Source organism: Hemicordylus capensis, chromosome 4, assembly GCF_027244095.1.
Source record: "Hemicordylus capensis ecotype Gifberg chromosome 4, rHemCap1.1.pri, whole genome shotgun sequence".
NCBI classification, from domain to species: domain Eukaryota; kingdom Metazoa; phylum Chordata; class Lepidosauria; order Squamata; family Cordylidae; genus Hemicordylus; species Hemicordylus capensis.
In genome coordinates this window covers 139,864,530-139,879,160 of record NC_069660.1, presented here as the reverse complement: position 1 = coordinate 139,879,160, position 14,631 = coordinate 139,864,530, and the positions used below count along the sequence as shown (strand labels likewise).

Genomic DNA, 14,631 nt, shown 5'->3' with positions numbered 1-14,631 from the left:
AAGTCACTATGAGGTCCATTTCACAGACTGAGTACTGAGGCTCACTGGCGCTATTCCCCATGAGCTCATAGCTGAATTGGAAAGTATAAGTGATTTTTCTAAGGATCCAGCAGCACATTAACTACTTTGGCATACTGGCTAAGTATACGTATACACAAATAATTTCCAGAGTAGTCTCTCTCGTTTGTGTGGCAAAAGCAAGAAAGAATGCAGTGATGCCTAAAAGCATAATGAATATGGTGGAGTACAAGCTTTCATAGGTCAGAGCCCATGTCATCAGATACAGATGTCTGAATATATAGATTTTTATTATTTACACAGTTTATCATCGGAGAAAGATATTGACTTCATATACAAAAGGGCATGACTTCTAACCACAGAGGTCCAGATCAAAAGCAAAGCTCCTAATGCAAAAATAAAATTCAACAGTTTTTCTTTCTCTCTCTCTCCCATCTAAACACGCTTTTCATTTCACTAGCAATACATATATATGCTTCAAAAACAACACCAGCATATGCATAAATTATAACTTAAGATTTAAAGATATGTAAACATATTTTGCTTACACAATTAAAAAGTATGAAGTGCTACTCTTCTTTGGAACCGATGACCAAAATAATAAAGCAAGCAATCATTTCACATGTGCCAAAATGTCTGAAACCTAGGCTTTCAACTTCTCCACTCAAAAGACCACAGATAGCCTAGTTCGGTGGATAAACCTGTGTCTGGCTGTGTCCCTTCAGACCGTCGGTGAGGTCGCATGATGGAGTGCTCCTCCATACAGAAAAATAGATGTCAAGGGAAAGAGTCCCAGCTTTCTCCCTGACTTGCTAGTTTTTTATGTATCCCCCTGACATAGCTAGTTTTCCATTTTTTGCATAGAGGACCATTCCCCCATGTGAGGTCTGATATAGCACAGTCCAAACATTGGTTCACCCATCTCAGTGAGAACTAAGCTTTAGTCTGCCTATATATTCCCACTTGCATCAAGAGATGATGGCAGAGGTGCACCTAGGTAATTTTGGAGCCTAGACCTAAAGGCCTTTGGAGGCCCCACTCCCCTGCAAATTAAGCATCATCATGTTCAGCTGGGTAACCACACCATCCAGGACAGACTGAAGAGGATTTGGGAGCCCCTAGGGGCTGTGGAGGCCCAGGACTTTGACCCAGGGAAGTCCAGGGATAAGAGCACCTCTGGACGATGGGTGTGTACATCTTCATCTACACATTATACAGGTCACTGAGGATAATGTTAGACCATGTGCACATCCAGAGTCACAAATCTGTACTCACATTAAATATGCAGGGGAGCACCAAACCAATGCCTGTTGAAGGCATTCATGGAAATCTTGGTCTTTTTCTGAGAGTTCTGTCAAACATCTTGGAAAGTTCTGACCCATTCGAAATGTTTTCCTGACAGCCCCCCAGATTTGAGCATGAATGGGAGGGGTTTCTTCTCATACCTTCATTAGGCATGAAAATCTTTCCAACAAAATGTTTCCAGTGCAAAGAGACTTGAGAACTGTAGTTGTGGCTTCTTGGCCTTTATTAAGGAGGGCCAACTCATAACACCCTGAGCTTATTTAGGAGCTGAATCAAAATGTAAAGAGATATTGGTTCAGATTGTAAAAAGCTTGTTGCTTCAAATCCCCCAAACCATTCCAAAACTTGGTAACATTATTAATAAATCACAACAGGATTATCAACAGCCTTCACAAAATAATCTAAGTTCTAACAGAGGATTAACTTAGAGATATGGCTCCAAAAATTCAATTCAGCAAGAATATTTTGTATTTCTGCAAAGAAATCCACATTAATTTACTTGTGTGTGTCCTGTCTGCAAAAATGCTCATATTTAATCTGAAACGGGAGTTTTATGCTTATAAGAGTAGAGCAGCACGATTGTAAACATATGCATATGTAATAATTCTGTAACCTTTAATTAAAACACCTCTTGTAAATAATTCTGCAAATATCATTAGAATGAGGCAGTTAATATTCAACATTGGCAAAAATATAATATTCCCACATAGTTTTTTTTAAAAATGTTATTTGATTTGGCTTTTAAAAAAAGATCACAGTGAGCTCTGGTGGAGGGGGTGGAGTGGATCTGGGATTGGAGTACATAAAATATTGTGCAAAAAACATTCAGATTTCCTACGCTTGCTTAGATTAATTTTTTAGCACACCAGCTACAAACCAGTCAACCAACCTCCCCACACACATCTGTTTGCTTTACACCAGGAGAAACCATAGCTCAGTGGCAGAGCACATGCTTTAAAGGCAGTCAGCCCCAGGCCCAATTATGAGCATCTCCAGTTGCACAATCACTGGTGGTGGGACTAGGCAAGACCTCTGCTGGAGACCCTGGAGAGGCAGTGCCGGGCAGAACAGACTGTGCTAAATGGACTGATTCCATATACAGTAGCTTCATATGCCCCTACTGCATCTTGACCAAAGACTATACATTTAATTTCATCAATACTTTCCAATAGCTAGAAGTTCTTCTCACAGTTTGTGGCAGTGATGCCAAAACATCTGTGAGTCTTACCTGTGCAAGCCTTCGTTTTTCGGTGTTCAGTCTTTGAGAATTGTGCAATGTGCAGATTGGAGAGTATTGCACCAAACCCGAGCTACAAGTTCCATACTCATCTTCTGTTTCCTATGGAACAAAATCAGAGGGAAAAACCTTAATGCTCTGTGCATATACATTATACACAAACACACACACACACAGACACACACACACAAATTATTTGCTGAAAGAGATAGTGGGGTGGGATCTGTTATTAAAAAAGCCTCAAGTCACCAAAAAGAATATAAATTTTGTAGCAAGTTGCCATAGCTGCCAAAAAGCTTAAAGAACATGAAGCTTTATAGTTGAACAATTATAGCCCAATTCATGCATTTAGCCTTGACACTTTGGTGGGTGGGGGGGCGAGAGAGAGAATATTACAGTTTACTTTACAAAAGAGTATTGTAGGTGAACAAATAAAAACCTAAAATGAATAAAGATGACATGCCTACAATATTTTTATATTCCTGTTCTTGAAAGTTAAAGAGGTTTCAACATGCTAAAACACTGCCACCATGTACAGATCTCATGAAACCTAAACAGACAACTACACCTTCTGAATTACATTTCTCTGGTAAAACTCACTTGCCTTAAATTCTCAGCTTGAAGCAAAGGCTTCAATTGTGATATCAAAGCAATCAGCTTTATGAAAACATACATCCTGTTAACGTATCTTTGAAGACCTCTGTTTTTTCATGATAAAATATGCAAACAATAAAGAGATTATTCAAGTGGATGCATAGAATGACAGATAGTTGCCAGAGGGCTCGTTATAAAAAATGTATTGTTGAACAAAGGGCTAAGCATATTTCAAAAGTCATTAAAAACACAAATCTTGTGGGATTTGTAAGGTATGAGCTTCAAACTGAAGCAAGAAACAAGGTAAAGAAAGTACAAATTCTGTTACATACCTTGTGTTTCAACTTACTTCTCACTTCCTTTATTCCCTGTTTTGCATGATTTTTTGCCTAGGAAAAAAACACAGAAGAAAAAAAGGACTAACTGGCTTTGCAAAATAGTGGCTTGAAGGGTGCACTATATGAGGTGAAATTTAATTAAAAATTAAACCTCTCACGTTATGTGGTATAATGAAGGGAAATTACTTCCTTTGTTAATTTCGCACGATTGCTAATAAGATTTGAGTGCATTAAGACTTGGATCTTGGCATACGCATATCTATGTTACGAAAAATACTCTAATTAAATCAATATATCTTTAATATTCCTTTTATGTGAAATGGTACATTTGTATGAATGAATGCTTTATTATGGTCATTGACCCATCATAGAAACAAACAAAACACAATAAAATGGTACATTTGTAGAAACAGAGGCTTAGTTCAGCCACATGTTGAATGGGCTGGAGGTTAGAACAATGGTGTTCTGATCTAGTCCTTTCATCCGGTGTTGCATACCTCCACATTTAAGTGTTACTAGGTTTACATTTCATTGCACTGAAAAAATCAGCCAAGTATCATTGCACTTCATGACATCAGTCTGCATACTAATAAGAAATATGGTCTCCCTTGGTTTAGAGATGAAGTAACTGTCCTAAGGTCCAAGGAACTGCATACAAGTTTTCCAGTAACATATGCCTTTTCATATGCAAGAGAAGCAAGAGCATTTCCATAAGGCACCCATTTGGATTCAGCTTAGCTGTTGGAATTCTTACAGCTGAAGGCTTATTCAAGCAGAGACCATGTTTAGCCCACCAGGTGGCAGCAACAGAGGCTTCAGAGGATATGCCCCTTTAGCCCTGCATTCCTCAAGTCCTTCCCATGCCAGCTGAATTGTCCTCAGAGTAAATGCTACATGCAGTCAAATGTGCACACAGCATTTAATCCAATGTGTATGGATGGTCTATGTACACGCTACTGCTTTCAATGGACTGTACTCAGATATGCATCCAAAAACCCACTCCCTTGAAACCCGCACGATGCAGATAGAGAAGCATCTGCATTTGGATGTGCACCCAAGTCAGAATGCTGTGCTGTCTATACAGACTGCATTACCTTCAACGGAACATGCACTCAGATATAGCAATAGCACTTACATTTATATACCGCTCTATAGCCGGAGCTCTCTAAGCGGTTTACAATGATTTAGCATATTGCCCCCAACATTTCTGGGTACTCATTTTACCGACCTCGGAAGGATGGAAGGCTGAGTCAACCTTGAGCCCCTGGTCAGGATCGAACTTGTAACCTTCTGGTTACAGGGCAGCAGTTTTACCACTGCGCCACCAGGGGCTCTTCCTGGATATGCATCCAAAGCTGCTTTTTGGATATGCATCCAAAGCTGCTTTTCACTGAAAACAATGCAGCACAGTGGAACATCTCACACTGGGATATACATCTGCTTGCACACTGCTACTACATAAAGCATAAACAACTTTGCGAACCTAAACCTGTGCAAACTGTTTGCATCATAGACTCTGCTTGTGTCCAGAGTTCTAAGCAAGCCAGTCAAGTTTAATTTGGGTATAGCAATATGTATATCCAGAACTGATAGGCTCAGAATTATAACTGGCCAATGCTGTGACATAAAAATCTAATTGAAAAAGAGAAGAATAATTTCCCACAAACCTGTTAATGAACTTCATGTAAATTATAAATGAGCACATGAACACACAGTACCTTTAATGTATTCACTTGAACTATTTTTTCTTCATATGTTTGATGTAATTTTGAACTAAGGTGCAATGCATGAACTTACAAAATTTTCTTTTCAAAATCAGATTAAGGAACTAATTAACTTATTGACAACTGGAGCCTCAAAGGGAAACTATGATTTGGAAGAATAGGTTTGGGGCAAGAACGCCTCTCTCTCTTCCATGCTTTGCACTTAACCTTCAGGCATCCTCACACCTGTCTTTCCCCCCGACTAGGACAATGTCCATGTAGAGGAAACTCATACTCTGTTGCTTGGCTTCACAACATGTCCACCTGTGGCAAAATGCCAATTGCCATGATGTAACGATTTGCAGCCAGCCAGCCATTTGCTGGGAGGTGGTGTCTTGACTGCATGAACAGTCCAGCTGAGCAGCAGGAGGCTGCATTTCTTAAATCACTCATTCTGTCTCAGTCTCACTGAAGCAAAACTCTGCCAGGGTGCTATTGAAGACCATATGTGATTAATCCCCAGGAGCACCCATATTTCTGGCCAACTCACTGGTTTTACATGCTGAGGGACTAAAAGATTAAACTTGGCCTTTGTAGTAGATGTGCATGCCAAAGGCACAAAAGCTTTGCTTTTAAAAAGGATTGTTGATAAATAACCATACAAATGCTTTTGCACAAAGATATATTCATTTTTGCAGTGCATCCTTCAACAGATGCAAGACAGAATGCTTAAACCTTGATGAGAATCTCCCCCCATTTCAAAATGGTGTCCCTGACTCTTCCCTGAGTTGATCAAGCATAGCCCTAGCATCTGCAATAGCCACGAACTGAGGAGAAAACATTGTGCAGTCTATGATGGAAAGAGGCAGCCTCTTTGGACTCAAGGCAGCCCTTGCAGTCCATCTGGAACAGTCAGTGATAAAATGGGAATTCATCACAATGCTGAGGAAAAAGTAAAATATTACTAAGATAAAGGAAATCTCAAGTGTGGAAATCAATAATAAGGCACAATGCTTAGGCAGAGGGCAAGGCAAACATTGGGAAAGGAGTAAGTGCACAAATCAAGAAAGGTGAAATTGGAGACGCAAGAAACAAACCATGACTGCACAGGGACAGAACATTAATAAGAGGGAGAACAGGCTAGAACTATAGGTTGGTAAGATATGCATAAAGAGGAAGTGTCTGAGCATCCCTGCTAAATTGCCACCAAAAGCTATAACCTACATTGCTACATCAAGCTGAATGGTATTTGAGTGAAACGAGTCCAAACTCTGTACCTGACAAAAAGGCCTTCAGCTTGGACGGGGGGAAGAGAGATAGGGAGGGATATGCAAACTCCAGCATGATATGAACTGTGTGGATGGTTGGAAAAACAGGTTGCTCACCTGTAACTGATGATCTGGTAGAGATCCGTTGATATCCATTAGAATGGGTTCTGAGCCTGCGCGGGAATCTCTTGATGTCGAGTTTCATAGCTCCTTTTCGGCACCTCCACCCCGCCCCACGTGACCACGTGGCTATTTAAGGCGGGAGGAAGTGCAGGCAACTCAGTTCCTTGGAGACCGCCGAAGCAGTCGTATAGATGCTAAGTTCTACTGGAGAGGCCTACGTTCAACTGCAGAGGGGAGGTTCGGGAGGGTCTAATGGATATCAATGGATCTCTACCAGATCATCAGTTATAGGTGAGTAACCTGTTTATCTGGTACGGGATCTGTTGAATCCATTAGAATGGGTGTTTAGTTAGCTCCAAAAGGAGGAGGGAGCAGTGCATTATTGTAACACCCTTTTAAGAACACTTCTCCCAAAGTTTGCCTCTGCCGCGGAGCGCAGGTCAATAGCGTAGTGTTTTATGAATGGTTCTTCTGAAGACCAGGTAGCAGCCTTACAAATAACAGGGAAGGAAACCCCAGACAGAAAAGCTGTGGAAGCGCCAAACGCCCTAGTGGAATGTGCCTTAATAGATTTCGGGGCCTGTACTTTCTGCATTGAGTAGGCCAGGCGAATGGTCCCCACCAGCCAATGAGACAGATGTTGTCTGGATAGCACTTGTCCAATAGTAGAGCCCTTGTATAACACTAGGAGCTTTTTCATCTTTTGGAAAGTTTTTGTTCTTGACAGATAATACAGTAGTGCCCTCCAGACATCCAATGAATGGATAGCCTTCTCCAACAGCGTGGAGGGAGATCTAAAAAAGGTGGGCAGAACTATGAAAATATAAAAGGTGGGCAGACATGAAAATCTGAAATGACCTTAGGCACAAAGGTGATGTCCAGACATAGGAGGACCTTGTCCGGGTAGAACTGAGTGTAGGGCACATCCATACGGAGGGCAGTCACTCACCCTACGAGCAGTGGGGATAGCCACTAAAAAGATAGCTAACGACTCCAGAAAATTTATGTGAAGTTGGCATTGACTGCATGTCCAGAGCCCCTGAGTTGTGGCAGTATCCCAATGACCACCCCAACCTTGCACAGAGGCATCCATCGTGACCCAAACCGATGGGGGGTTGCGGTTGAAACGGCACTCCTCTGAGTAGGTTGGAGGTCTGTGTCCACCAGGACAGCGATCGAAGGATTGGTGTTGGCACCAGTAAAGGCTTCGTGGGACTGTCCCGGAGCAGATTGAAGGAGGACAGGAACCACAGCTGCAGTTTCTTCAATTTCAAGCGTGTGTCTTGAAATTTCTTCAATTTCACAGTCGACCTGCAAGAAGCCATTAGACCTAACAGACATTGTATGCGCCACACTGTTTGAGACAGCGCGGCCTGAAACACTTGAACCAGCGACGCGATGGTCCAATAACGATCCTCTGGGAGAAAAGCCCTCCCTACTGTGGCATTGAGCACATTGAGCACAGCTCCTATGAACGATATGGTTGGTACCAGTGTCAAGTTGGACTTCTTCCAGTTGACCTGTATTCCTAGGTCCTGGAGAAGGTGTAACATGTACTTTATCTGCGAAAGCAACTTTTCTTTGTTTGTTGAAGACAGCAGCCAGTCGTCCAGTTAAGGGTACAGTTTCAGTCCCTTTGTTCTCAAATGAGCGACCACCACTGCCATGCATTTGGTAAACACATGGGGGGCCGTGCACAGTCTGAACGGCAGAACTTGGTACAGGTAAAGCAAGGTCCCTACAGTGAATCGCAGATACTTTTGAAAGGAGGATTGGATTCCTATGTGAAAGTAAGCATCCTTTAAGTCTAACGTCACAAGCCACCTCTCATGATGGAGAAGAGGTAGGATGTCCTGTAACGTCGTCATCCGATACTTCTTCACATGGATGAACTTGTTCAGATGTCTCAAGTCCGTAATTGGCCGAATCCCGCCATCCTTCTTTGGTATCTGGAAATAACGGGAGTAGAATCCTTCCCGTCAATTTGCTCATCGCATTGGTACTATTGCCCTTTTGTGAAGGAGTTCTTGAACTTCCTGAAGTAAGGCCGGCATCGCTGTCGTGAAGTGTATGCCCCTGAAAGATGGCTGGGTCTTGAATTCTATCATGTAACTGGATGTGACAATCTTCAAGACCCACCAATCTGATGTTATGTTGCGCCATACTTTCGCATGACTCGCCAACCTGATGGAATTGGTGGCTAGTGGGGCTGGGTGTGAGATGTTGTAGGGCCCGACCACATCCTCCCTGATGTTCTGGGAGGGAAGGCAATGGGATTTCCCAGGCAGTTGCGATGGGCTGTTCTGCGCTTCAAAGGCGCTATTTGTTTCCGTCCACCTGTTTATTGTGTTGGCTGGAGGGAAATCTGCCCTTCTGTTGCGTTGTCTGCTTGCTGAAGGGTTGGTAAGATTTACGGAAGTCTCTCCGGTCCTGTTGTTTATATGTGGACTCGGGTTGGTAATAGGAATGCTGTTTAATCCCGTAGGACGTAGCCTGTGAGGTAGCAGACGTAAAGGTCTTGGCCGTGAATTTAGATTTCTTCATTTTTTCCATGGTGGCATCAGTCTCCTCTGAAAACAGTCCTTTCCCATCAAACGGGAGTCCTTCAATTTTATCTTTCATATCTTGTTGCAGGACTGCTGACCTCAACCAGGCACGACGACGAAGGGTGATAGCCATCGTAATGGATCGCGATTCTGATTCCGCCAAGTGTTTTGCCGTGCTTAGTTGCTGACAGGTAAGGTCACCCGCTTGCTGCAACATTTTACAAAAGCGATGCTTCAGTTCCTCCGGAGACAGTATATCCAAGTCTTTTTCTAAAACTTCCCAGATACAATAGCTATACTTGGCCATGCAGGCCAAATAGTTGGCTACTTTAACCGATAGACACAATGTGGAATACAATTTCCTGCCCATCACATCAAGTTTCCTGCCCTCCTTGTCCACAGGGGTGGTATGTCATCGTCCAGATTTGGAGGAGATAGCACAGTCGATAACTAAGGAATTTGGGACTGGGTGCTTAAACAGGTAAGTATTATCCTGCTCTTGCACGCAATACAGCCCCTCGAGCCTTTTCAAAGTCGGTGTAGATGTATGAGGTACCTGCCATGCGCATTGTGCTGCATTGGAAATGACAGGCAACAGAGGAAGTGTGATTGGTTGTGATGACTGAGACCACTGCATAAAATTGTAGACTGGATCATCTATAGTCTTGAGTTGTGAGGTGAGATCCAGACCCAGTGCGTTAGCCATCCGTTTCACGTGGGAATGGTAAACTTTTAATTCTTCTGTTAGTGAAACGTGGGAAGGCATAGCCACATCTGGCGAAGGATCCAATTCCACTGCCTAAGTATCAGATTCAAAATCCAACGAGCCATGGTGGCTGTTTTCAGAATCAGGATCAGAAAGTGTACGGTGAATTGGTACTTTCAAAGATACTGCCCGTGGGGGCGAAGGAGCAGGCAGAGGATCCGTTTGTGCCCCTGTCGATGTAAAAGGATTCGAAAAAGTCTGAGTAGACACTGAGGCAGTATGGGTTCATGTTTGAGTGCCCATATTGGTAAAAAAAATTTCAGGAGGAGGTGGAGGAGCAGATGGCTCTGGTGTTGATGGCAGTCTTCTCCGCCATGCCCGGTCCTCATGGAAGTCATATGTTGCACCAGGCGAAGCCGTACCTGGTAAAGCAGTTTCCCGTGATGGGAAAACATGGTGACTGAAGCCGCATGTATGCCAAGGAGTTGACGCAGTGAGCTGTGTAGTTGTGAGCATCCGTGGAGCTGCCCCAGCAGTGTCTTCCTCCAAATGTGGAAATCCTTGGAATGTAGAAGATATATTTGTAGTTGAGTCCAACATCTTCAGAAGGGGATCTAGAGGCGGCGCTTCAACGTCCTCCACGTCAGCATCCTCCAGTGTAAAGGTCATAGGTGTACGGAACCTAGGGGTTACCGTGGTGATGGTGTGTCCAGAGTAGATGATTAGATATCCTCCCTCGATGTCGATGGTGAACGAATAGGGGTTGGTGCAGGCACTAGATCCCTAGTCTTCGGTATCGAGAATGTCAATGGCAGCACTGTCAACGTGGAAGTCTGTAGTTCCGTTGAAGTAATCCTTAACGTCTCATTCAATGCCGACATCGAAGTCGAAGTCGCTATTTCTTTCAAGGTCGAATGTACTGAATCCGTTGATATCGATGTCGTCGGTATGGAGCAAGGATCGGGTCTCGTTGCCAAAGCGGTCGGTATCGGCTCGCTCGATGTCGAAGCGGCTGGATGTGGCAAAAACGTCGAGATCGAGTGAAGTGTTGGCTCCGGTATCGGAGATCCCGAAAGTGTATCGGGTGGACATACTTTCGATGTTGAAGGAATCTCGATGTCCTGAGCCAATCCAGGTGAAGGAGTAGATTCCTACGAGGCTAGCTTCTTCTTCTTTTTGGCGGGGCCAGTTGGAGACGCCATTTTGTTGCCCGAACTCTTCGAGGACTTAGGAGCCTTAGCGGGGGGCATCAAAGTTTTAGAATGGGTCAAACCCAGGTCCTTCAAGCCTTGGGGCTGTGGTGATTTTGCCGCAGAAGGCGCAGCCAACACATCATCATAAATAGAAGCCCGTAGACATCATCATAAATAGAAGCCCACAGACAGAGCTCTCCATACCTTCTCATTTGCTTCGAGAAAGACTGGCAAATTTTACAAGCCGAAGTTATATGGGCCTCGCCCAGACACAGCAAACACAAGCTGTGGCGGTCTTGAGAGGGCAATTTAGCGTTGCATTTAGTGCAGCACTTAAAGGTTTTCTTTCTCTTCGGGGCGTCCATTTTATTCACGATCCAAGGTCTGTTGCCGGTAAATCAGTCCAATCTTTTGTCACGTTCGAAGAAAACCGAGTGATCTCTATGGTGGTCGCAAAGGAACTGAGCTGCCTGCACTTCCTCCCGCCTTAAATAGCCACGTGGTCACGTGGGGTGGGGCGCAGGCGCCAAAAAGTAGCTATGAAACTCGACGCTGAGAGACTTCCGCGCAGGCGCAGAACCCATTCTAATGGATTCAACGGATCCCGTACCAGATCCCCAAATTATCCCTCCCCTCTGCCCATGATCCACTCTAGCATTCTGCTTCCTCTCCTGGGAAAGGAATTGGATTGAGTCTCCAGTTTGGTAGTAATGATGAATATCATCTGCACTTAGAGTGGTCTGGACTGAACCACTTTGGGAAGAGGGAGGGAGGACTGTACAGATCATGGCCCTATTCCTGCCAACCCCACTTCGCAGAAGCTCACACTGGAAGTGTTGCTCTGGAACTCATACATGAAATATCATTTTGTTGTCATAAGAACATAAGAACAGCTCAGTTGGATCAAGCCCAAGGCCTATCTAGACGCGCGCGAACAGCCCTGCTGGATAAGGCACAAGGCCCATCTAGTCCAACATCCTATTTCACACAGTGGTCCACCAGATGCCTCTGGGAAGCCCAAAGGCAAGAGGTATATGCATGCCCTATCTCCTGCTGTTGCTCCACTGCAACTAGTATTGAAAGGCACCATGCTTCTGGGCTGGAGGTGGCTCACAGCCATCAGACTAGTAGCTATTGATAGACCTGTCCTCCACATATTAGTCTAAGCCAGGGGTGGGGAACCTTGGTCCTCCAGCTGTTTTTGAACTACAACTCCCATCATCCCCAGCGACACTGAGGCTGGGGATGGTGGGAGTTGTAGTTCAAAAACAGCTGGAGGGCCAAGATTCCCCACCCCTGGTCTAAGCCCATTTTAAAGCCATCCAAGCTGGTGGCCATCACCACAACCAATGGCAAGGAATTCCATAGATTAATCATGCACTGGGTGAAAAAGTACTTCCTTTTGAAAGTCCTAAGTTGCCTGACCTTCATTTTCATGAGATGACCCCCTCATTCTAGTGTTGTCTGCGTGTGAGATAAATTTCTCTCAGTTCACCCTTTCCACTCCATCCATAATTTTATATACCTCAATCATGTCTCCCCTTAGTCGCCTCTTTTCCAAGGTAAAGAGCCCCAGATGCTGTAGCCTAGCTTTATAAGGAAGGTGCTCCAGGCCTCTGATTATCTTGGTGGCCCTTTTCTACTTCTATAATATCCTTCTTAAGATATGGTGACCAAATCTGTACGAAGTACTCCAGATGTGGCCGCACCATTTTGGCACCCACTCCTCCAGTTTGGAGAGATCTTTTTGCGGCTTCTCACAATCTGTTTTGGGTTCCACTACCCTAAATAGTTTAGTGTCATCTGCAAATTTGGCCATTTTGCTGCTTATCCCAACTTCTAGATCATTTGTGAACAAGTTAAAGAGCACTGGTCCCAGTACAAATCCCTGGGGGACCACTTACTACTTCCCTCCGTTGTGAAAACTGTCCATTTATTCCTACTCTCTCTTTCCTGTCCTTCAACCAGTTACCGATCCACACATGAACCTGTCCCCTTGTTCCATGACTGCTAAGTTTACTCAAGAGCCTTTCGTGGGGAACTTTGTCAAAAGCTTTTTGTAAGTCCAAGTATACTATGTAAACCAGATCACCTTTAGCCATATGCCTGTTGACTAGGGGTGTGCACGGAACCGCAGAGCTGCGGTCCGGCACTGTGGGGTGGGTTCCTTTAAGGGCGGAGAGGGTTTACTTACCCCCCCCGCCACTTGCCCCCGTCCAGCGCGCGTATTTAATGTAATAACTGGGGCAGCAGGATACTTCCCTGCTGCCCCTTGTCCCTCTGCAATGCCGCCAGCCGCTTTGACTCACAGTTTTGAAAGTAATTACTGCTGCCCAGTGCCAATAATGAAGTTGAAGAAGAAGCCGGCCTCCACTTCGGCGCCTCTCCGCCCGGCGGCTCCCCCACGAGCCGCCGCCGCCTCCCAGCAGCCACTGAGAGCGGCTCTGCCATGGAGGACGCGCCGCGGCGCCGCGGCAACCCTCACTTCGGGCTACCATGCGACTTTCCCCCACATACAGAGTGGCTGCATTCTGCGACTCTGTATGTGGGGGAAAGTCGCATGGTAGCCGGAAGTGAGGGTTGCCGCGGCGCCGCGGCGCGTCCTCCATGGCAGAGCCGCTCTCAGTGGCTGCTGGGAGGCGGGTGGCGGCTCGTGGGGGAGCCGCCGGGCGGAGAGGCGCCGAAGTGGAGGCCGGCTTCTTCTTCAACTTCATTATTGGCACTGGGCAGCAGTAATTACTTTCAAAACTGTGAGTCAAAGCGGCTGGCGGCATTGCAGAGGGACAAGGGGCAGCAGGGAAGTATCCTGCTGCCCCAATTATTACATTAAATATGCGCGCTGGACGGGGGCAAGTGGCGGGGGGGGTAAGTAAACCCTCCCCGCCCTTAAAGGAACCCCCCCACCCGGACCCAAACCAGCCAGATCCGAACCGGTCTGGAAAGTCCGGAGGCCTTTACAGTGGCTTCCGGACCGGTTCGGACACACCCCTACTGTTGACATTCTCAAAGATTCCAAAAGGTCATTCAATATCATTCAAACCAGAATGTGTGGGTGCTTGCACATTTTTAAAAAAATGAAATAGGACAGGGAAGCATCTTACATATTGGTACGCTGTTTTCATGGCTGGGCTGGCTTTGTTCATTGCAGTGTTGATCAGAGCTCCTCCTTTCTGAAATATACAACATATTAATATTCTAAAATATCCAAAACACAGAGTTATCGTGCTCTTGGCTGAAGTAAAATGTTAAGGTTCTGCAAGAAAAACAATACCTTTGCTTAAGACTAATGCTGCCTTCACATTCCACTTTGAAGATTTCTACAGCTGCATTTTGTCTACTATTGTCAGCTACTTCTAGGCAAGGGTTATAATATATCACTTCTATGGCTGACACATTCATCAATGTACTCCAATGTAATCATACTGGGCACAATCCACTAGGAAGTTCTCCTTCACAAGCCCTCTTTGCATGAATGGGAGTTGCACAAGGAAGGCTCACACCGCAGTTCATTGCCCACTTATTTTCATATCTGTTTTACAAATTCCCAAATGCCTTCCTTTAAGGACAGGAAATCACAGTCTAGCAACATTTGAAAGCTAC

The 14,631-nt window shown here is 44.9% G+C and overlaps 1 protein-coding gene across 6 annotated transcripts in view; it reads right to left on the bottom strand.

Moving 5' to 3' along the window:
- Positions 1 to 14,631, bottom strand: part of DENND1B (DENN domain containing 1B) — a 292,085-nt gene that overhangs the window by 20,937 nt on the left and 256,517 nt on the right. For 5 of the 6 annotated variants that reach the window (XM_053245145.1, XM_053245143.1, XM_053245146.1 and 2 more), the window contains 3 exons: positions 14,133 to 14,201; positions 3,487 to 3,543; positions 2,552 to 2,662 (listed from right to left, as the gene is read on the bottom strand). In XM_053245145.1, coding sequence (XP_053101120.1) covers positions 2,552 to 2,662; positions 3,487 to 3,543; positions 14,133 to 14,201 — 237 coding nt within the window. Of the gene's footprint in view, positions 1 to 105; positions 405 to 2,551; positions 2,663 to 3,486; positions 3,544 to 14,132; positions 14,202 to 14,631 lie in introns of those variants that run through there. The other variant, XM_053245148.1, reaches the window with a different exon arrangement.